This window comes from Pogoniulus pusillus, chromosome 22 (assembly GCF_015220805.1).
Source record: "Pogoniulus pusillus isolate bPogPus1 chromosome 22, bPogPus1.pri, whole genome shotgun sequence".
In the NCBI taxonomy this organism is placed as follows: Eukaryota; Metazoa; Chordata; class Aves; order Piciformes; family Lybiidae; genus Pogoniulus; species Pogoniulus pusillus.
Genome location: NC_087285.1, coordinates 21,058,174 through 21,081,202, shown reverse-complemented (window position 1 = coordinate 21,081,202; position 23,029 = coordinate 21,058,174). Strand labels below are relative to the sequence as shown.

Here is a 23,029-nt window from a genome sequence, read left to right as displayed (position 1 = left end):
GCGCTGAAGCAAGAAAAAGGAAGAAAGAAAGAAGCAGTAATAACTAGCAGCCGGGAAATGAGTCAGAAGGGAGGCAGTGCCTGATGTATCACTCAGGCCCATGCACTGTTCAGAAACCCTGCATCAGCAAGCAGGCCACAACAGCATCAATGCATGGCTCCTGGCGGGAGCTAGAACCAGCACCGGCACCTTGCAAACGAGCTAGAGCCCCTCAGCAGCAGCACCTTGGCTCCAGCCAGGGCCTCGGTGCCCCCCAGCACCAGCAAGGAGGAGCCCTGCACTCAGCCCCCGAGGCTGCAATGCTCTGCCGCAAGCAGGGGTGCTGAGCGCTGGGACGAGCCGCACAAGCAAGCATCCAGCCCCAAGGACAGGCCGAGCCGAGCAGCAGCACCCACCCTCAATGCGCCCTCTCCTCACGGCAAAACCACCTCTGCACTCCGGGGAGAGACGCCAGCACCTCGCTCGCTCCCAGCGCAGGTCGCTAGGGACGCGGGGAGAAGGCACAGCAAAGCAACCCAGAGCTTCAGGGAGCCCTCGGACCAAGCCCAGCAGCGCCTGCGGAGCACCCACTGCGGGCCCCTCCGCGGCAGGCGCAGCCTGCCTCCGGCTCTGCCGGAGCACCGAGCCCCCACGCAACACGCACGACCGAGTGCCCGCAGCTTCCACCGCCCGCGCACCTACCTCACCGCCCGCGGCTTCGCCCTGGCCCCGCAAGCCCTGCGGCCGCAGCGGGCAGGGCCTCCCCCGGGCCGGCACCTCGCTGCTGAGCGGCTGCGAGCAGCGCAGAGCACAAGGAGCTTTCGCGAGGAGCACGGAAGGTTCTGGAAGGCGCTCGGACCTCCCGCGCACGGCGCGGCCAGGAGGCAGGCAGAGAGCCCGGCAGAGAGCCCCGGGCAGCGCTGGGGGAGGAGCTGGCGCACCTGGGGCTGCCGCCCCCGCGGGACCCAGGGCGGCACAGGTGCGGGCAATGAAGCTCAGGCGGGAGGAGTGCAGAGCCCTGCCCCTGCGGCGGGGCAGCCCCGCGCGGCACAGGTGCGGGCAATGAAGCTCAGGCGGGAGGGGTGCAGAGCCCTGCCCCTGCGGCGGGGCAGCCCCGCGCGGCACAGGTGCGGGCAATGAAGCTCAGGCGGGAGGGGTGCAGAGCCCTGCCCCTGCGGCGGGGCAGCCCCGCGCGGCACAGGTGCGGGCAATGAAGCTCAGGCGGGAGGGGTGCAGAGCCCTGCCCCTGCGGCGGGGCAGCCCCGCGCGGCACAGGTGCGGGCAATGAAGCTCAGGCGGGAGGGGTGCAGAGCCCTGCCCCTGCGGCGGAGCAGCACCGCGCGGCAGGCCGGGCCGGCGCTGCGCTGCTGCGGACAGCAGTGTGCCCTGCGGGGTGCGCACCTCGCCGCCTCCCTGGGCAGCCTGCTCCAGGGCTTGGCAGCCTTTGGGGCATGAGCTGTTCGCAGCGACAGCGTGACCTGTCTCCGGGGAGTCTGTGAATGGATGTACAACCCAGGTACACAGGGACACTGGCCCCAGCCAGGAGGATAAGGACAACTGTTTGATTTCTTGTTAGCTCAACCAGGCTCTTCATGACACAGCTTTGAAAAGCAGTGCATGTGGCCTACAACTGCACTGAGTTCAGAGACAGAGCAGTTCTTGAAGACATGCAGCCCACAAGCCCGTTCACACTGGGTTCTTCTAAGCCACTGCCCTGCTAAGCCTCCTCTTACCTTTGCTCCATCCTTTGGGTTAAGGCTGGACCATGATGGAGCACAGCAGAGGCTAAGACGTAGCTGGCAGCCTTTGTTCTTGGCCAGGCCTGAGCTAAAGGGGGATTTTCAGAGCCTCAGAGGAGAAGACAAAGCAAGCAAGTCCTGCAGCACCATCTCAGAGGAGCCTGCTCACTGAGGGGCATTGCGGCAGGATGCAGTCAGATGGAGGATTAAGGGGGAGAAAAAGCACTTGGGAGTCACAGCCAGCAAGGGGTCAGGGTAGGTGGCAGAGATAGGTCCTGAAACCTTAGGAACTCATTAGAGAGGCATTTAAACCTTCAAACCTAGCCTGAACTCAGAAAGTCAGCTTAGAGCAAGGCTCACACTCTTGCAATGATTTTATCACATTCACCTTCCTAGGTAACCACAAATTAGGTGTCCCAGGCTGCTTTCCATTAGCTGACAAATTAGCTGCTATTTGTCAACAGCAGTTTTTCCACTCCCTGCCCGAGGTCTGCCATCACTGCAGGTCTGTGCAGCTGCCTGGGGGCGTTCTGGGTGCTGGGTCAAAGCTCCCCAATGCTTGGGCACACAGCCTGTGCCCTGGGATGCCACAGCACCACATTAGAGCATGTGTGGCTGCACACTTCATAGCTATGGGTGCATGTAGTCCTGAGCTAGCAACGTGCACAGGGATCAGCCATTTATTTCGCTCACATAGATAAGAAATATCATCCAGCTCTGAATTAACTTAGAGCTGTCTGGAGCACTGTGGCTCTATAAATAATGGATTTCTCCATCAGAGAAAATTCTGTCATAAAAAACCCACCACCAAAACCCAGAGTAAGGTATGAAGGATTCCAGCTGAGGAGGAGGAGGGGCTGTATGTTCCCTGGTCATTATGACCTAGAGTCAGATCTGGCTCAGGTGCCTGTAGCTCCAGCTGGAAGGGCAGCTGGCTGAGCTCCCCACCACATCACCAAGGTGACTTTGGAACCACAGGAGCCCTGCAAAGCTGGAGGCTTCAAGCCATGCACACCAGAGCTGGGTGGTATTTTGTGATACATAGAGCAGGCACAATCGTAGAATGCTTTAGGTTGGAAGGGACCTTTAAAGGGCATCCAGTCCAACCTCCCTGCAGCCAGCAGGGACAGCTGCAATTAGAGCATAGAATAGAATCATAGAATCAACCAGGTTGGAAGAGACCTCCAAGATCAGCCAGTCCAACCTAGCACCCAGCCCTGTCCAATCAACCAGACTGTGGCACTAAGTGCCTCAGATTGCTCAGAGCCCCACACAGCCTGACCTGCACTGATTCCAGGGATGGGACATCTCCCATCTCTCTGGGCAACTTCAGCCAGGCAGGAAAAATTCAGGAATGCTGAGTGGGGCACCAGGAAGAGCAAAATGTAAAGCAAACCAACACTTTCTGTCTCTGTGTGTCCCAGATCCATGTGGCCTTCCCAGTTTTGAGGGCAGCAGACCAGAGCTTGGGCATTCCTTTAGGTAGATTCAGGAAATCTGAGCAGTGTGGAATAAAGTGCAGGGCACTAAGAGATGCACCTGCCCAGAGGAGGAAAGAAAAGAGAGAGAGAGAGAGAGAAAATGGCAAGAAGCTGCCAGCATATGAAGTGTGATCCATACATTGCAGCTACATTGCAATGCAATAAAAAATGACTGATGAACAAGGCAGGTTTTCTGATGCAGCCTGCACAGGTGTGGCAGCTTGGGACTCAAGCAGCCAAAATTGCTTTAAAATCCTTAATAAATATCAAAGAGAATCTCAGGGCACATTTCTGTCCCCACCCAACTCTGGCTTCAAGAACATGATTTAAATTGCGTTTCAGTGTTTGTCCTGTGGGATGAACTCACCACTGGGTGAGAAAACATTGCAGGAAGAGTTGGAGGCAAAGAAGTGTGAGAAGGATGCTGGAAAATAACATTTAAACCTCTTGTGCTTCAGAGAAGAGGAACAGATCCTTTGGGACAGGCCTTGTGCCTCCTTTAAAGGGCCCCTGTAGAAGTCCTGCTGCTCGAAGAGGGAGGCTTTAGTATTTCCAGAGCTGTAATTTACTGAGCAATCTGCTCAGCAGAGGCTGTGGAGGTTTGCAGTGGGAGAAAGAGAAGGAGGAGGAGGCTCATGATAAGGCAGTTTATAAATCAAGGCCAAATCAAATGCATTGAGCTTCAGCAGCTGTGCCAATTAAATCTCATTCAATTTGCTGAACAAGAACATTAACATTAATCACTTTGGCAAATTTCTTGGCATATTTGGAGTCCCTAAGTAGCTAAGTGGTTTTGTGCTTGTTTACACTGCAGAATAACATTACATGAAGCAGCAACATCAGTCACTGAGCAACTGCAGGATGCTCTGGGAACCCTGCTGTGGCTCGTGGCAGTGTTTCTGTGCTTGCTCCTGTCCCTCCTGCTTCTCTTTTCAGAAGTACCCAACTGATTCTGTTTAGTTTAATTGCAGTTATGCTCTGCCATCACACAGCACCCTCAGCACGGCCACAGAACAAGCTGCCAGCCAGGGCAGAGGCAGCTTTGCCTTCTGAAGCCAACACATCCACCTCTCATCTCCAAGCCACATCATCATAGCTTGGGAAAAGGAGATCTTGTGCAAACTTCCCACAGCAGCTGCCAAAGGGATGCAGAGATCTCTCTTTGGCCATACACATTGCTTTAGGTTCATCTTCTATCAGCTGTTTTCAGTTTCCAGAAGTGAGGATTTTTCCTGCTCTACCTTTGGTCCTGTTTCCAGATGACTGGTACCAAGTTAATGCAGAAAGTCTGCCTCATCCTGGGTTCTTTCATTTACTACCCATCAAGAGAAAGGGAAACTGCTTCCCTGAGCTGCCACCAGCACAGGCCCATGGTGCTAAAACCTCCTTTTTCATGCTTCCTCTCTTCCCAGTCACATTCACCAAGAGGTTCTATCTCCTGCCATCAGTGCCCCTACCCAGAGGCTAGCCCACCCCAGGAGAAACACTCTTTCTCCTGCATCCCAGCAGTCAAACAGCCCTAAACCTCTCTTGGAAAAGGAGCAACACAGACCCAAGGAGAACATACCCAGAGAAGGGCAATGAAGCTGGGGAGGGGCCTGGAGTACAGCCCTGTGAGGAGAGGCTGAGGGAGCTGGGGGTGTGCAGCCTGCAGAAGAGGAGGCTCAGGGCAGAGCTCATTGCTGTCTGCAGCTGCCTGCAGGGAGGCTGTAGCCAGGTGGGGTTGGGCTCTGCTGCCAGGCAAGCAGCAATAGAACAAGGGGACACAGTCTCCAGTTGTGGCAGGGGAGGTCTAGGCTGGATGTTAGGAGGAAGTTGTTGTCAGAGAGAGTGACTGGCTTTGGAATGGGCTGCCCAGGGAGGTGCTGGAGTTGCTGTGCCTGGAGGTGTTGAAGCCAAGCCTGGCTGGGGCACTTAGTGCCATGGTCTGGTTGGTTGGCCAGGGCTGGGTGCTAGGTTGGGCTGGATGAGCTTGGTGGTCTCCTCCAACCTGCTTGATTCTGTGATTCTAGCTCCAACCGCCCACCATAGGCAGGGACACCTCCCACTAGAACAGGTCACTCAAGACCTCATCCAGCCTGGCCTCCAGGGAGGAGCATCTCCTCCAGCATTTGGACCTCTCAGCATCAGCACAGACAGTGGCACCACCCTTCTCCAAGGGACACAAAAGTAAAGCCAAGGTTTGCATTTGCTGTAAAAGGCCACGTGGAGTAAAGAGCTTGCTCCTCACTGTCAGAAGCCAACAAAATCAAAGCAGACCCAGAGGAGTTTCAGGAGCCCAGTGTTTATTCAAATTAAAGGGTGGGGAATTACAACATGATTTTGTTCTGTGATATAAATACGTCAGTGAAGAATGTTTCTGGAGTCGTTTGTCACACTGGACAAGACAGCTGGCAAGAGAATTACTTTGCAAAGTCCTTGGTCCTTCACACTCATGCAAGGGGGGTGGGGGGAAGTAATCTTTGATGAAAAAATTAGCTTAAAGAGTCAACCAGCTCAGCAGGGTTGCTGCCAGCCACCAAACCGACAAAGAATTTCACACCCAGCTAAATTATCTCACAATCATTCACTGCTCTTAAAGCATTTGGGTTTGGTTTAGTTTTTTTTTTCCCTAGACATAAAATACACAAACAAAAATTCTCAATATTTATTTATTTATTGACACCATAGAGGGGGAGAATAATTTATAAAGCTATAAATGAAGGTAAGGGCAGAGGAGGCAGTGAAAGAAGTTCTTTCCAGGCTGTCACATCGGACACACTCCCCAAACACTGCAGCTTTGAGCAGCAAGTTCTGCTCAGGTGGATGTGATTCGTGGGCACGCTGCCAAGCCAAGGGGGCAACTGCTTTGATAAGTACATTTGATTAGCCACGAAGCCCAAAGGCTAAAAAGCAGCTGCATTTAGCCATCACCTTAGCCTGGTGAACATCGCCGGGCAGAAAGGATTCTGCTCTCCACAGGCTGCCAAGGAGAGGACAGGATTGAGCTGTTCGTGGTGCTGGCTGCGAGCGCTGCCAAGGATATTTACGGTAATTACAGTGCCGTACACAGCTGGACCAAAAGGGAATGTCTTTGGCTACACTGAATGAACTGGAAATTGGGTTTAATCACCCACAATTTATCTATTAGGCACAAATGGGAAAGATGGGCTTGATTCAAACTTGTTTATACAACAGATTGCTTGAGGCAGCTCATTCCGGCTCTGCATGTGCTCTCCTGCTCCGCGGCGCCTGCACCCACACGAGCTGCTGCTGGCTTCTGGGGGTGCACATCCCTGGGGGTGCTTTGCTTCCTCACCAGAGTCACCTCTGAGAAACCCACAGCCACAAGCCCAAAAGGAGGCCAAGCACACGGTGACCCCCTAAAAGGAGCCAACGACAGAAGAGAGCTGAGGAAAGCTTCGTATTACAAAGGGCCGTTGTGAGGAAGGAGCCCGAGGTGGGTTTGTGAAGCTTTTATAAAGCCTCCTGCCATAGTGTCACTGGGTTTGGCAGCCTGGAGGGGTGCTGTTGGGTGTATGGCATCCTCCACCTTCACCCAGCAATGCAGGAGCTGAGAAACAACGCTGCCGAGGGACAGCTTGTCCTCCAGGCTGAGCAGGGAGCAACACGTGGCACGAGCAAATCAAATCAAGAGGCTTTCCATTGCCACAAACCAACTGGATAACCCAAGAGCCTGCTGCTGGCTGAGGTCATGGATTTTGATGTGTCCCATGATGTTGAGGCCAATGCCATCCTTCTATGGTAGAATCAACAGAAGAACAATCAGAGAATGGTTTAGGTTGGAAGGGACCTCAAAGCTCATCCAGTTCCAACGCCCCACCATAGTCAGGGACACCTCCCACTAGAACAGGTCACTCAAGGCCACATCCAACCCAGCCTCCCTCCAGGGAGGGAGCATCCACAACCTCCCTGGGCAACCTGTTCCAGATACTTCATACAGATTCACAGCCACATCACAGCCAGCAGAAAAACAACCCACCCAAACAAACTGCACTGGAGTGTTGAGATTCAGATCCAGACTTGAAGAGGAGCGTCCTTGACAGCCATAAAAAGCAATCCCAGAACAAAACAATTCATTTGAAATTGTCCTATAAAAATATTTACAGCAGAATTTGTTAGGGCTAATTGCTACGTTGGCAGTCCTAGAAAAAGGCAGTCTTTGAAGGAGCTGGCTCAGGTGCTCAAGAGTTAGCACACACACACAGAACCACACACCAAAGGTGGACCAATGCCCAAAGCATCCAGAGGTTGGGGTGGGGAGGACCAGAGCTGGCTGCTCATGGGTTAGGGTTGTTCATATTGCATAGCTGGAAAACGAGGTCACTTGGCTTGCATAACACTGCAACATTTGGGGGGGGGAGGAAATGTGTCATTTGCCACCCAGGAGAACTGGCTGCAGCCTGCAGCAGCACCACTTGGCCCTGGTGAGGGCTGCTGGGCCTAGCCCCATACAGAGCCATGGGCTGAGGCCAGCAGCGGGAGAAATGCTGTGATACAAGGGCAGGAAACCATCCACAAGTGCTGTCCTTGTCAGCAAGGAAGGTTTAGACAGAGATGTCTATCAGGGGAAAAGTTATCCAACCTTCAGGCATCATCTTGGTTGGGAGAGACCTCTAAGACCACCATGTCACAAACACAGCACATGTAAAACATGCACCTCCAGCCCTACCTACTGGGCTTGATCTCTAGCCCACAGACTCTGTCTCTTGACAACATTTGCTACACTCCACCAAGTGCAAGCAGGTGAGAGGTGAGCTGGCAGCTGTCCCCAGCCACCCAGCTGCAGTTGGGCTATACAGCAGCTATTTATTGAGCTTTACATTCTGTGTCTGCAGCAGACCCAAGGAGGGCCACGTTTGCACAAATGCTTGTCCACCCTTGCCCACTTATCCCAACCTAAACAAGAGATTCTGCCCCTGACCAAAACATTTTGCCTGTCTCTATTCCCACAGGCTGCACCAAAGGTGTCTGCTTTGGGGGCAGTGAATCTGAGCCAGTCCAACCCAAAGCTTTAGCTTGCTTGTGTCCTGGTAAAGATGCAGGTGAGGATGCAGCTCTGAAGGCAGCAGCAATCAGGGATACACTCCTACCAGCCTCACAGTAAGCAAGAGCTGCTCCAAAGCAGCATGTCATGTACTGCTGTTTTGGCACATTCCACTGGGGACTGAGGAACCCAAAGCAAAAGGCTTAAAGTGTTTTATAGGAAAAGTAGTTTTGTTTTTCTCAAAACCTCTGAGCTGAGACACAATGGAAGGGGAGATCAAGAATAACACTGCCATTCCGTTGGACAGTCTGCTTTTGTTTGGAGGGGCAAGAACATCCAACCTCACGTTCCCCATGAAGGGCCATTCCCCTCCGTGGGAGGCAGCACAAAGGTAGCTGTGGTTTCCTCCACAGGAAAGAGGCATCCATCTCACCAGGGCCATGTCAGCTCCAACACCAAAACCATTCAAATCTACCTCTTCCCAGAAGCAGCTCACTCCCCTACGAAAGCTGCATGAGCTGATGCAGCCTTACAGCCCTCTGAAATAAAACGGTAAGCAGTTTTCTTTGCTGCTGTAGGAGGCCACACGGAAGCCTTTTAGGGGAGCTCTGGAGAAAGCAAGCAGCAGAACAGCGCTGGCAGTGCTGCAGCTCAGCACTGACATGTGCAGATAGGGTCCTGCAGGCCAGAGCTCAGCAGTACCATGTGCAGATCGGGTCCTGCAGGCCAGAGCTCAGCACCAACATGTGCAGATCAGCTCCTGCAGGCCAGAGCTCAGCAGTACCATGTGCAGATAGGGTCCTGCAGGCCAGTTGCCTACTACAAAAAGCCTCAGCTGATCTCCAGAGGGTAAAAGACAAAACAACCACCAACAACAGAAAAGCAGAGCTAAGATGTCTCTTCAGTCCTGCTCTTTAGCTGGGAGTCCTTTGGGAGCCCACCTGTGTCTGCAGAAGCACACCAGAGCTCACAAGGACAGGGAGGGTATTTTGATGTCAAACACCTTAAACAGGAAGCTGTAAGAATTTGGGATGTCAGCAAGACAGCTACCATACAGCTGGAGCTAGATTGGTCTGTTTTGAATCATCTCATCAATTCTTCACACTAACAGAGGAACACCTCCAGTAGGGGCAAGATAAACCAGCAGTTAGAGTGGCAGGGAGTAGTTACTCTCCATGGACTGCAAGCATTAAAACACTGCAGGTATTTCACTTTGCTCATTAAACCCTGCTTGGGTGAGAGAGGATTCTCCTATTAACGTCTCTACATTCATGGCACCATAAGGTACTTGTTACAACAGCTAAATGCTCTCCTATGAAATGGCCTCAAGATGCTGGGCAGAGCTAGGACTGGGGCTTTCAGCACAGCTGGGGGTGCATGGGTTGGCCTATTTTCTGTTCCAGCACCGTTTGCCTCACAGAAGCAACAAGTCCCAGGGGAGCAGCATAGGTCTTGCAGGGCAGAGACATTTTGCATGGCTCAGGTGCTGAGACTTCAGCCCCCGGGAAGGCACTGCCCAGCAGGTCCCATCAGGTGCAGCAAACAGCATCCATGGCAAGTAGAAAACTCACATGGTATTTATTTCCACCACACGACAAGCATTCCAGGGATACATACAGTGGTCCAGTGGCACATACAAACGTATGACTGAGACAGTGTCACACTCAAGCCAGAGCACCCTGCTCCAGTCCATTGCTGCTGACTGCTTTTCTCAGCTGGCATTCAGAAGTTTCCACTGCCAGTAGTGAAGTCCACCCTCCAGGCACAGTGAGTAAATAGGTCAACCAGTTATGTGCATGGAGCATCAGTAGTGAGGAAACCCAGAAGTGTTCCTTTTTGACTCACATGCCCAAACGTAGCAGTTCTGTTTCACACAAGAAATTGAGTGCCTGCAGTTCAAGCAGAGTGTTTATCTCAGGACATCAGCCTTCGAGAAGAACAGTTGATTGCACCACAGATAACAAGCAACACCTCGTGTCTAGCATGGAGTGTGTCCCCACAGGGATTTTCACTTTGCTACACAATCCACCACAGAGCAAATGATGTTTGGAACAATCACTTGTCATGCTGAGACGTTAACAGCAATGAGATGGGTCAGGTCAGAGCTCAGTCATCTTCCTAACATCACCCAGCTGGATCCACTTCACTTCTCTGCTCCTTGCATTGGCTTGATCGTGTGTCACAACGGTTTGTGGATCACAGCCACACCTGTTGTAAGAGCAGACAGACACAGCTGTCAAAGGAGCAGCTCCTGGCTTGTGTTCTGGCTAAGACCTCTCTGCAAAGCACAGACCAGCGACAGACTGGCAGAGAGAGAGGAGTCTGCTCGTTCTGTCAAAGTTCCTTCCACTGAAAGCACCACCAAACACACAGAACCAGAAGATTAAAGCTTCAGGAGGCACAGCCCTCGAGCTGACGAATGACTCCAGGTGCTGCAGCTCTCCTACTTACCTGCGTAGCTTCTCCCCGTGCTCATGCTGGTTGGCAGTAACGTCCACTTGTCTGTGATGGGGTTGTAGTATTCCACCGAGGCCAAGTTGCAGGAGCCATCATCTCCTCCCACCACGTAGAGGAGCCCATTCACCGCGCACACACCTCAAAGCAGAGCACAGTTAGGCAGGGGCCAGCTCCTCCCCCGGGACACATCACCTGCCACATCCTGATTCACTCCCAAGCAGCTGCCTCGTCAGTACCAATCACTCACATATGAGTCCCATGAAAAGCCACCCAGACAGCTGCAATCAAACACCACAGAAAGCTTTAGTCTGGTTACCTGCATTTCTTCTACACATATTCATGTCTGCTACTTGCTTCCAGGTGTTTGTTCCTGGGTCGTAGACTTCCACACTCTTCCTCACTAAGGGCCCATCATGGCCTCCGGTCGCGTACAGCAGCCCACTGAGAACACCAACACCTGCCAAACAGAGCCCACTGTCAGGCACACGTGCAGGGGAGAGGGCTCTACATCCACTGGGAACTGCCTTGGCCTCTCCAAGGTGTTTCCAGAACACAGGAACGCCACTGTAAGGTCTCCTGGAAGCCTTCCCTCCTCCAGGCTGAAGAGCCCCAACTCCTGTAGCCTGTGCTCACAGCAGAGCTGCTGCAGCCCTCTTTGGCAGCACTTCTGTGGCCCTCCTCTGCACTCGCTCTAACAGGTTCAAAAGCCTCTAGTAACATTAACAAGGTGGGATGTCAGTTACTGAATAAACGTGGAGCTGACCTGCAGCATTTCCAGTGTGGGAATCGTCCAGCAGAATGGCCTCTGCTCTGAAGGGACTCCTGATGGAGGCTTCCAGGAGGCCTCAGAGTGCCATTCCTGTATCTGAAGAGGGCCTACAGGAGGGCTGGGGAGAGACTACTGACAAGGCCTGGTAATGACAGGACAAGGGGCAACGGGTTTGAACTGGCAGAGGGGAGACTCAAACTGGATGTTAGGAAAGGGTTCTGCGCAGTGAGGGTGGTGAGACACTGGCACAGGTTGCCCAGGGAGCTTGTGGAGCACAGAATCACCCAACGTGATCAAAGATCAAAGATCACATTGGGTGATTCTGTGCTCCACAACCTCCCTGCAGGTGTTCAAGGCCAGGTTGGATGAGGCCTTGAGCGACCTGTTCTAGGAGGTGTCCCTGCCTATGGCAGGAGGTTGGAACTGGCTGAGCTTTGAAGTCTCTTCCAACCTAAACCACTCTGTGATGCTATGAAGGAGGAAGCAAAGCCTGGAGGGGGACATGCAGGGAGGAGAAGGACCCTAGCCTGCTAGGCCAAGGCTTTCGAGTTGCCCCCTGTACAAACACCTCTCCTGTTTGAGGCGGTGCGGCACAAGGCGAAGAGAGCACAGGGGCAGCAGCCGGACACCCACAGCCCGCCCGGCCGCGGCTCAGCCCGGCGCGGCGAACACCTGCCCTCGGCGCCACTAGATGGCAGCAGCGCAACGGCAGCGCCGCCGCCGAGCACCGACCGCCACAGCGCCGCAGGTCAGACCGCGCCGAGCACCGCTCAGGGCGGCGCTGGGCACTGCCCGCCTCGGGGCCCGCTGCACGGACAGGGCGCTGGGCACTGCCCGCCTCGGGGCCCGCTGCACGGACACGGCGCTGGGCACTGCCCGCCTCGGGGCCCGCTGCACGCACAGGGCGCTGGGCACTGCCCGCCTCGGGGCCCGCTGCACGCACAGGGCGCTGGGCACTGCCCGCCTCGGGGCCCGCTGCACGGACAGGGCGCTGGGCACTGCCCGCCTCGGGGCCCGCTGCACGGACAGGGCGCTGGGCACTGCCCGCCTCGGGGCCCGCTGCACGGACAGGGCGCTGGGCACTGCCCGCCTCGGGGCCCGCTGCACGGACAGGGCGCTGGGCACTGCCCGCCTCGGGGCCCGCTGCACGCACAGGGCGCTGGGCACTGCCCGCCTCGGGGCCCGCTGCACGCACAGGGCGCTGGGCACTGCCCGCCTCGGGGCCCGCTGCACGGACAGGGCGCTGGGCACTGCCCGCCTCGGGGCCCGCTGCACGGACAGGGCGCTGGGCACTGCCCGCCTCGGGGCCCGCTGCACGGACAGACGGGTGGCCACCAGAGCGCGGTGAGCTCAGCTCTCAGGCTGGGAACGGGGAACTGCATGGGTGTTCAGAAGGCTTAAGAGCCACAACAACGCCAAGCAGCGCTACAGGCGAGGGACAGAGTGGCTGGAGAGCAGCGAGGAAGAAAGGGATCTGGGGGTACTGGCAGAGAGTAGCTGAAGATGAGCCAGCAGAGTGGCCAAGTGGGCAGGAGAGGCAATGGCACCCTGGCCTGGATCAGGAACAGTGTGGCCAGCAGGACAAGGGAGGTGCCACACCTTGAGTGCTGTGTCCAGTTCTGGGCCCCTCAATTCAAGAGAGATGTTGAGGTGCTGGAAGGTGTCCAGAGAAGGGCAGCAAGGCTGGGGAGGGGCCTGGAGCACAGCCCTGTGAGGAGAGGCTGAGGGAGCTGGGGGGGTGCAGCCTGCAGCAGAGGAGGCTCAGGGCAGAGCTCATTGCTGTCGGCAGCTGCCTGCAGGGAGGCTGTAGCCAGGTGGGGTTGGGCTCTTCTGCCAGGCAACCAGCAACAGAAGAAGGGGACAGAGTCTCAGGCTGTGCCAGGTGAGGTCTAGGCTGGATGTTAGGAGGAAGTTGTTGGCAGAGAGAGTGATTGGCATTGGAATGGGCTGCCCAGGGAGGTGGTGGAGTCACCATCCCTGGAGGTGCTCAAGGGAAGACTGGAGGAGGCACTTGGTGCCATGGTCTGGTTGCTTGGCCAGGGCTGGGTGCTAGGTTGGGCTGGCTGAGCTTGGAGGTCTCTTCCAATCTGGTTGATTCTATGATTCCTAATCCTGGACTTGGCCCATGGAGATGTGCTTTCAAAGCAGCACTTGGAGCAGGGTGTTCCAAAGAAAAGACACTAAAAGCCACCTCAGAAGAGGCACAAAGCCTTTTGCTGTGTTTCAACACATTGCCAACAGCATGAAATACCCCTTCTGTCCTATGGAGTTGCACTGAGCTCAGTTTCACATCAGGAAGATATTAAAACCCCTGCTGCTGAATTTGAACCAACAGTGAGTGACCACTTGCCTCACCTGCAGCTATGGAGAAGCACTGGATTGAAGAAAGAAAGATGGTGTGCAGAGGGCAGCCTCTCAACCAGCCAGCTAGGAAGGGAATTCCCACTATGGCTTAACCTGCAGGGTCACTGCAGCGAAGGGCAGCCTCCAGGCCTGGCTACCTCTCAGTAGCTGCCACCTTGACTGTTGTGCAAGAACTCCTCCACAGTCTGACACCAAGAGGGACCCACTGCATGCACTGAGCAACAACACCAGCACTGACACTTTCTCCTGCATCTGAATGACTTTAAAATGCAATGGATAAGAACAAATTATCTCTTTCAGAGAGCAATGGCCACAGAAAGGACAAGTCCCTACCTGGCCTCTCATCACACAGTAAGCTAGGAACCATCAAGACTAGAAAGTAATCCTTCAACGTTTGCTTTTCTTTAACCCTCCAGACCACAAACCCTTGCCAACAAAGTAATTTGCTTAGCAGGGGCAATCCCAGATGAATTTTTGACCTTGACTGGGTCTGCACATCACCCAGTGCACAGATGCACTTTGCACTGCAGAGTACCCACTGGATGCCTGCCGAAAAGATCCGAATAGGAGAATCCCTCTGACAACCCCCAAATGATAGAGAAGGAGGTGGTGCAGCTGGGCTTCCCAGTCCCCAGCTGAGCCTGCAGCTGCTCATTGGGAAGGAGAACTCTTTGCTTACAAGTGAGATGCATCTGTTAGCAAAGCTCCTCAGAAACACGGAGCCTTGTTCCATTAACCCACGAATTCACTGCAATTCGGCAGAAACGCTGCCGAGAGCTTCCAGGCCATTACGGCTGCTCCCCTCCTGGGAAGCGAGGAAGCAACAGGCTGCACTTGCCAGCCCGGCAATGCCACCAGGGACTCCTTCCCTCTCAGGAGCTGAGGAGTCGGCAGGGACCGTCCCCTGCCAGAGGCAGTACCTGCCCCGCTGCGCCGTGTGCTCATGTCGGCCACGTAGGTCCACTCGTTGGTGGCAGGGTTGTACTGCTCCACGGTACTAAGGCACTGGCGGGAGGCTCCGTCGTAACCCCCCACGGCGTACAGCTTACCTGCAACAGACACAGCGGCGTCAGCATCGCACCTGGCAGCCCCAGCTGAGAGCAGAGCCTGGCTGAGCGAAGCCTGAACCTGCTGAGATGTCTGGAGGAAATCCTGGGACCTGAGGTAAACTCTGCAGGCAGGCAGGAATGGCTGCTAAAGCTGTCAGCTAAGGCAAGGGAACAACACAACAGCTTAATGAGAAGCCACGAGCCCAGAGTGTCTTCCAAGTGACTTTCTGGCCCAGATGCATGAAGATGTGCTGCTGGCTGAGCATTTCCTCCTATTCACTCAGGGCAAGCGATCGCAGCACAGAAGGTGCCACAGGATCCCCCCAGGGCATGGTGTACCTGTCCCCTCCTACCTCAACTGCATGAAAGATAAATTACATACACCTAGGGAGTCCAGAAAAGCACAGTCAGACGTCACAGGACTGTATCAGACTTGAAACAAGGCTGACAGGTCCAGTCCTCTGCCCTCAGGCCTGATACTCTCTCCTCATCTCCCCACGCCATCAAGCAGCTTGTTTTACTTAGGCAGTAAAGTCCCTGGGCAGAGGGTTTCATTCTGCCTTTTTACCTAGTACAAAGGCACCCTGGTTGAAGACTCAGCCTTCTACACACTGCAACAAATAACCATTGATAAAGTTCAACAGAGAGGCAGAAGCCAAGTCGAGGTACAAAACCCATGACTAAGACCAGTTTTCAATGCCTAGCAGCAGAGCCTGGCCACCAATGAGCTCTGCAACTCTTCACAAGCACCCGAGGCTCCCACCAGCAGCAGCCATCTACCATAGCACACTTTGGCATCCTCCCCTCTTGTTTCCTTTATGTTTGCAAGGCTCCAGGAACAGCTCAGCTCAGTTCTTTCTCACTCAGCTCCACTCATGGCCTCCTCAGGTCATGACCACTAGGAGAGGTCTGCAAGATCGGGCTCATGATTGTGCTCCTTTTGCATCTTCCTGTCTCTGTAAGCATTTTCAACTCTTACTTGTGCTGTTGGTTGAACCCACTTAGTGTCAGCTAATGAGTTAGGACAAGAGTGCCCAACCAAGCCAAGATAAAGTCCTCCAGCTGGCACCAATTACTACATGTTTCCAGTACCCACAGTCTGGTACTTCACAACACTCACATGAAGACTGTGGACTAACTGCAAGCTGCAGCCTGCTCCCCATACCAGTATGGATCAACTCTTCCTCCCTACCACACACCCTCTTGGTTTATCATCAGGGACTACAACATGTGCAACACTTACTTGTGCTTTCAAACAAAGCAAAGGAAAAGGATTTCATGTCTCTCGGAGAAGTCTGTCCATAGAAATGCAACTCTCAGGTATGTGCTTAATACTTGCTCTGCATTCAAGCTGCTTCAGCAAATCCCAGCTGCTGTCAGCAGCCCAGCACTTCACGAGCTGGGGACGATTTTGAAGGAGATGCTTCTTAAAGATGCAACTTTAGCACAATCACTGCTATTTATTTGGACTTTATCTCGCTCCCTCCCTCCTCTCACATTCACCCATTCATGTACATAAACACATTTCATGTTAGCCCCCAAACAGGTCAGATCCAAACACTTCCAAGAAGAGTTTGCAACAAGGCTTGTGCCAGCAGCTGTCCTGACTGGAAACTGCTACAACAGACTCAAGACAAGGTCAAATAAAGCCCCTCACTTGCTTCAGAACTGGCTTGGCTAAAGAAGGAAAACATTCCTACTTAAACTGCTCTTTCTCCTGGATCCAAACCAAGCCACTCAGTTCCAGCTCACTTGTGTGGAGCTGACACATAGGTGCCAACAGCTGCCGCAGTCGCTCCGAGTACCCCCTCCACCCACCTGGCCTTTGCTGCCGTCAGTCCCTGCTCGTTTCCAAACCAGAGTGGAGCATGTGGCACATGTCAGCCAGCCTGGTGTCAACAAACACAGGCCGTGGCATTCCTGCCAAACCACCAGCCTGGGACTGTGGGATGAACCATGCTTCCCTCCCTGAGCAGACCTGCTGTGGTGGCTACTCCATCCAGGCTCTGCCTGCTGACGGCAACAGTGCACACTGCACAGCGCTGCTGGCTGTCACCAGCCAGGAAGAACAGGGATCCAAAGAAAGCTGCACACACCTAAGGGCATTCAAAGGGGGCATGGCCTGCTCTGGTATGGGGCTGAAGCTCTTGGAAAGCTGCATATGATTTTTCACTGTGATAAAGAGGAGAGTGGAAAAAAGCTGCAGCAATTACGTCACGTAAAATAAATCTTCACCAGCTAGAGAAGAGCTCCTGCAGGTCCCTCCCACTGCTTTTAACCATTATGGCTTCTGTGGGACACAGTCACATCTGCTTGCTGGAAATGGCTGCTGATTTTCTTACCCTCCACAACTCCAACTCCAACACTGCTTCTTCTCGTGTTCATGGGAGCCACAAAAAACCACTCATTGGTTTTATAGCTATAGGCCTCAACTGATGCCAGACCTAGTTAAAAAGGGGATACACAGGTTTTCTAATTAAAAAAAAAGAGAAGAAAAAAAGATTGGTGTTGCACTTCCATCTGCCTTCCACCTCCTCCCAAGTCCCTCATTCCCCCCCCACACTCCTGTATCCCAACTTTCTAGTCCCTTGGCCTTTCAAGGCTTGGACCAGCATGTCAGTGGCACCTGGAAAACCCGTTACCCCATCACCCCTGCCCTGGGACTTCTGCCCCTGCAGTGTGCTGGAGAGTCCAGATTCCAAGCCCCAAAGTCTCACATCCTTTTGAGCAATACAAGACATCCATGCTAAGGTTTAAAAACCTCCCCAGCCCCTCCTGCATGTACTCATCAGCAGCTGAAATAGTTAATTTAGAGCTTAACCAAACAGCAAAGCTCTACAGCAGAGGCAGAAGTGTGAATTCAAACATGCTGTTATGCCAAGATAAATCCCAGACACACATAAGATGCCTTGCTGGCATTTCACTCATGCTGCTAGGAAAAATTTAATTCAAACGAGGAAAAAACTCCTTTTCAGTCCAGAGAAAAGCATATTCATACAGAGAATGAGACTGAAAGAACTGTATTATTGAAGAAAAAAAACCTGAGGTGAGCTTCTCTGGAATTGCTGATAGGCCACAAGACAGATGTGATCAGTTACAACAGGCAGCAAACCCCATCTCTGGCTCCTCTCTCAGCTAAATCATAGAGGAAGGAGCAGCCACCTCCCTAAAGCTCTGCAGCCTTTGCAAGGGTCTCTGAAAACATCTTTTCCAGGTCAGGCACTGCCTGTTTTTGACTCAGCCACCTACCAGTGCTGCCATCAAAGCCGCCCACTGCATACAGGAGATCATTGAGCACAGCTGCTCCTAGGGTGCTTCGCCTCTCCTGCATGCTGGCGATGGATGTCCACTGGTCCTTCACGCCGTCGTACACGTCCACTGTCCGTACCCTCAAAGAGCCATTAAAGCCTCCAACTGCATACACATTGCCAGCCATAAACACCACACCTGAGGAGAGAGGAGGGAGATTTCACTGAGGTTTCACTGACAGTTTGGGAAGCAGGTATCTGTTGGGGCGTGCGAAGCAGCAGGGGAGAGCAGGACGTGGGCAAGTCCTGCAGGTTAAGAGCATTGGAGCCAAGCAGGATACAACATCCTGTGGAAGGTGAAGTGCAACATAAGGCACAGATGGATTCCACACCTGAGTAATTCTCTGAGCCACAGAGAGCATCAAATGGTGATTCATGTTCACAGCCCTGTCAGATGCCATCAGAGGAAAACTCCCAACTTGCAGATCTGCTCTCCATCACCCACTTCTCAGCACTGAGTGGGATTGACTCAGCTCCTTTGATTTGCACTAGGAAAACGGGATCCAGCCGGACTGGAGGAGGAGGGGAGACCCTGAGGGAGGAGCAGCCAGGAGAGAGAGACGATGAAGGGGAAAGTGGCTGTGAAGGACGGGCAAGCAAGAACAGCAGCTCTAGCAAGCAGGGCATCCATCTGAACGAGCAGGGTGCATGTCCGTAGGGAAAGAGGAGGAAGGAATGGCGAGAAGAGCGAGCTGCTTGAGGAAGGTTGGAGGAACAACTGAGGACAACCATCCAGAGCCGATAAGCTCTGGAGAACAAAGCAGAAACTCCTGTTACCTGCTCTGCATCTCCGTGAGGGAAGCTCAGCAACCTGATCCCACCGCTCCTCCTCAAAATCATAGCACTCCACACTGCGAATGGCTTTGGGCGCCTGCCCACCCACCACGATCATCACCTGCAGAGGGAAGACAAGAGCTAGAAAGCCTCAGACACCAGCCCAGGCAGCTGCTCTCTACCATCACCGCAATCCGGTCAAGGGCAGTTGCCAAAAGCAGGCTGCAGGCCCACCAGAAGTTTCTGCAGGGACACTTCTTGCAGTTACTTCTGCTGCAAGGGGGAAAGTGATCTCCACTCCACCTCACACCCTGCTAATCCCTCCTCATCACTCCCGAGGCGGGCAGCCTGCCCTCCTTCCCCGCGGAACACAAAACCGCTGGGCAGCAGGCACGGGCAAGACTCGCTGCTGAAGTATTTGCCAGTGAGGATGATCCCAGTGTCACTTTCCCAGCCAAGCCAACGTTTAGTCCTCATCTCCCTGGCTGGGCTAAAAATAATCGATGCCACTCAGCAAATAAGAGCTGACAGCTGCGTTGCCACCTGCGGGGAAGACGACACTCAGGGAAATCTCCAGGACTATTAAGACCTGGGGTGCTGAGCTGCCAAAGGAAGTGATTTGTCAGCTTCATTAAGCTTTCTGGCTGCAACGTGTGTGGATGCAGATCCAGTTATTAAAGCCTAAGTTCCTTACAAATAGGGAAGGTCTAGGTGGAAGTGATCAAGGGCAGTCTCAGGAGCAGGAAAACTGCCCTGCTTGGTTAGGCTAAAGGTCTATCCAGCCCCAGACTCCATTCCCACTGGGTGAAAAGTGAGAAGACCTGGATGACACACAGAGTGGTCCTTCCCAGACCTGCCCCATCTGTCACCACAAAGACAAACTCCCCATGGACTTGTTGTCCTGTCCGGGAGCAGTGGTCCCAGGAGCCTGCAGCTCAGCCTTTGCTGGCTGCCCATCACTGCCAAGCCCTAGCTGGGCACTGCACACCAGTATGTGCACAGGTAGCATCCAAACCACCTCCATCTATAGAGAGCTCGACCTGCACTTTGTTCTGAGCACATTTCCTTCAACTCTCCACAACTATTAAAGAGGGAGGATTTACTCCCTTATCACAGCAACATGCAGGAGCAAACACAGCCCAAGACAATCCGATTTGTACCAAGCCAAGGAGCTAAGAAGCAAGATAAAGGGGCTTCAAATATAGTCAAAAAGTAGATGGGAAAGTGGCTTTAGTCTCTGCAGGGTGGTTGGGAGTAACCAAGGGGATAAGACTGCCACCTGAGGTCACCCAGGTAACGAGCTCAAGTCCAGTCATGGTTGCTTTGTAAGTACAGAGCTGGACAACTACTGTAAAGAATTTGAAGAGCATGAGAGGAGTGAACTGTTTGATCTACAAAGGTGAGAATATGACATCAGAAAGCAAACTGAGTCTAAATTAGCAGCGTGACTGCTAGCTGTGCAGCAGGCTTCCAGGGAAAGCTGCAGAGCTTCACATGATTACAGAAGTGAGAGATTTCCTAGCAGACAGTAATCCCTCCTCAGAGGGACCAACAGAGCAGATGAAAGTGTCTCATAACAGGATTGCTGAAGGATCATCACCTCTCCCTTTGCTTCACAGTGAAGGGAAGGGAGGAGGAACCTGCAGAAGATCTGGGCTGGTACTTAACAGGTCATGCTATAGAAGATGCTAGAGGACCTCTGAATTTGCTGGTTCACTTTGTCCTTAACAACTTCAGTCCTTGAAAAAAGTCACACCAGCCCTTCACAACACCTCCAAAGCTCTGTTCTACCAACTTCATCTCAGTGCCAGCAGGCAGAAAGGACACGACACAAAACACACTCTGCAGAATCATAGAATCATAGAATCAACCAGGTTGGAAGAGACCTCCAAGATCATCGAGTCCAACCTATCACCCAGCCCTAGCCAGTCAACTAGACCATGTCACTGAGTGCCTCATCCAGTCTTTTCTTGAAGACCCCCAGGGACGGTGCCTCCACCACCTCCCTGGGCAGCCCATTCCAATGGGAAATCACTCTCTCTGTGAAAAACTTCTTCCTAACATCAGCCTATACCTACCCTGGCACAACTTGAGACTGTGTCCCCTTGTTCTATTGCTGGTTACCTGGGAGAAGAGGCCAACCCCCACCTGGCTACAATGTCCCTTCAGGTAGTTGTAGACACACAATTTCGTGATGGCCAACCCAATATCTGTGTATCTGACCAGAGCCTCAGAGCACAGATCACAGAATCATAGAATCAGGCAGGTTGGAAGAGACCTCCAAGCTCACCCAGCCCAACCTAGCATGAAGCCCTGGCCAAGCAACCAGACCATGTCACTAAGTGCCACATCCAGGCTTGGCTTGAACACCTCCAGGGACAGTGACTCCATGACCTCCCTGGGCAGCCCATTCCAATGCCAATCACTCTCTCTGCCAGCAGCTTCCTCCTAACATCCAGCCTAGACCTCCCCTGGCACAACTTCAGACTCTGTCCCCTTGTTCTATTGCTGGTTGCCTGGCAGAAGAGCCCAACCCCACCTGGCTACAGCCTCCCTTTAGGTAGTTGCAGACAGCAATGAGCTCTGCCCTGAGCCTCCTCTTCTGCAGGCTGCACACCCCCAGCTCCCTCAGCCTCTCCTCACAGGGCTGTGCTCCAGGCCCCTCCCCAGCTTTGCTGCCCTTCTCTGGACACCTTCCAGCACCTCAGCATCTCAAGATCTCAAACATCACCCCACAGAACAAAGTCTCTATGATTTGTGCTTAGATAAATGACACACTGTGGTTTGGATGTCTTATAATCACCAAAACACTTATTAATAGCTTCAGCAACAGTCTGCTGAGAGACACTGTGCCAAACTGTGCTTGTCTCCAGGGCACAGGAAAATTTGCTCTTGTTGTCATTTTTATCTGCACTAATGAAGTGGTGGTCAGAGCATCACATGCCTGCAGCATAAATGTGGGGAGCAAGAAGGATTATTTATTCAGTAGCTGCTTTCAGTCTGGTGAAATTTGCTTCAGCCTTCCTGCCCACGAGTCTGGCTGCTGCTGTTTCCTGCTGTCCTGGCTTCCGATTATGAATACAGGAAAAGGAAAGACACCCACTGTGACCCTCCTCAGCAAGGCTCCACGACAGTGCTGAATGCCAGAACAAACCTCAGCCAAGCCTCTAAGCACTGCAGGCAGCTGCCTGCAGCCACTCCATGGGTCAGTGATCCTCAAGCTCGGCTCCAGGAGCAATCACCCTTCACAACCCCACTTGTGGCTGGCAAAACATTTCCAGGGCAGGTCCCTGCCCCTGAGAGCAGAGATCTTGCTTCTCCTAAGGGTTGATTTGAGTTTATCCAAATTCATGATCATAGAATCAACCAGGTTGGAAGAGAGCTCCAAGCTCATCCAGTCCAACCTAGCACCTAGCCCTGGCCAATCAACCAGACCATGGCACTAAATGCCCCATGCAGGCTCTGCCTGAACACACAGGGCTGTGCTCCAGGCCCCTCCCCAGCCTTGCTGCCCTGCTCCAAACACCTTCCAGCACCTCAACATCTCTCTTGAATTGAGGGGCCCAGAACTCGACACAGCACTCAAGGTGTGGTCTGAGCAGTGCTGAGCACAGGGGAACAAGAACCTCCCTTGTCCTGCTGCCCACACTGCTCCTGAGCCAGCCCAGGATGCCATTGGCTCTGCTGCCCACCTGGGCACACTGCTGCCTCAGCTTCAGCTACTCTCTCCCAGCACCCCCAGGTCTCTCTCTGCCTGGCTGCTCTCAGCCACTCTGTCCCCAGCCGGTAGCTGTAGCCTGGTGTATCACTGGGCAGAGGCAGTAGCAGAAGAGGGAGTAACTCACTTCAGAGGACAATGACAGTTAGTGAGAAGTAAAGTGGCAAGTCCACAAGCTCCTCAAAAGCAGCAAATGCCACCAGGAACGCTGTGTGAAGTGAAGCTCATAGCTTACCTTTGGCAGGCTAACAGGGGTCCTTGGCTTCGTCCTGGGGTTCTTTATTAGTTGCCTTTGATCCAGAGGAAGCAAATGATATTTCATGGCCTCGATGAGGAAGTCTTTACAGGTGTTGTTATTCTTGATTAAAGCTTCTTCTTCAACTGTCTGAGAACACACACATATA

At 53.4% G+C, this 23,029-nt stretch overlaps 1 protein-coding gene and 1 long non-coding RNA gene across 6 annotated transcripts in view; both read right to left on the bottom strand.

Annotated features, from left to right (window-relative positions):
* LOC135185035 (uncharacterized) overlaps positions 1 to 754 on the bottom strand; it is a 72,205-nt gene extending 71,451 nt beyond the window's left edge. For both annotated transcript variants that reach the window (XR_010306336.1, XR_010306335.1), the window contains exon 1: positions 682 to 754. This is a non-coding gene — a long non-coding RNA (uncharacterized LOC135185035). The remainder of the gene's footprint in view (positions 1 to 681) is intronic.
* Positions 755 to 5,467: 4,713 nt separating this feature from the next.
* Positions 5,468 to 23,029, bottom strand: part of KLHL3 (kelch like family member 3) — a 60,706-nt gene continuing 43,144 nt past the window's right edge. For all 4 annotated transcript variants that reach the window (XM_064162159.1, XM_064162160.1, XM_064162161.1 and 1 more), the window contains 8 exons: positions 22,861 to 23,010; positions 18,911 to 19,028; positions 18,075 to 18,272; positions 17,168 to 17,269; positions 14,697 to 14,825; positions 10,960 to 11,100; positions 10,638 to 10,781; positions 5,468 to 10,394 (listed from right to left, as the gene is read on the bottom strand). In XM_064162159.1, coding sequence (XP_064018229.1) covers positions 10,366 to 10,394; positions 10,638 to 10,781; positions 10,960 to 11,100; positions 14,697 to 14,825; positions 17,168 to 17,269; positions 18,075 to 18,272; positions 18,911 to 19,028; positions 22,861 to 23,010 — 1,011 coding nt within the window. In that variant the 3' untranslated portion in view covers positions 5,468 to 10,365. The remainder of the gene's footprint in view (positions 10,395 to 10,637; positions 10,782 to 10,959; positions 11,101 to 14,696; positions 14,826 to 17,167; positions 17,270 to 18,074; positions 18,273 to 18,910; positions 19,029 to 22,860; positions 23,011 to 23,029) is intronic.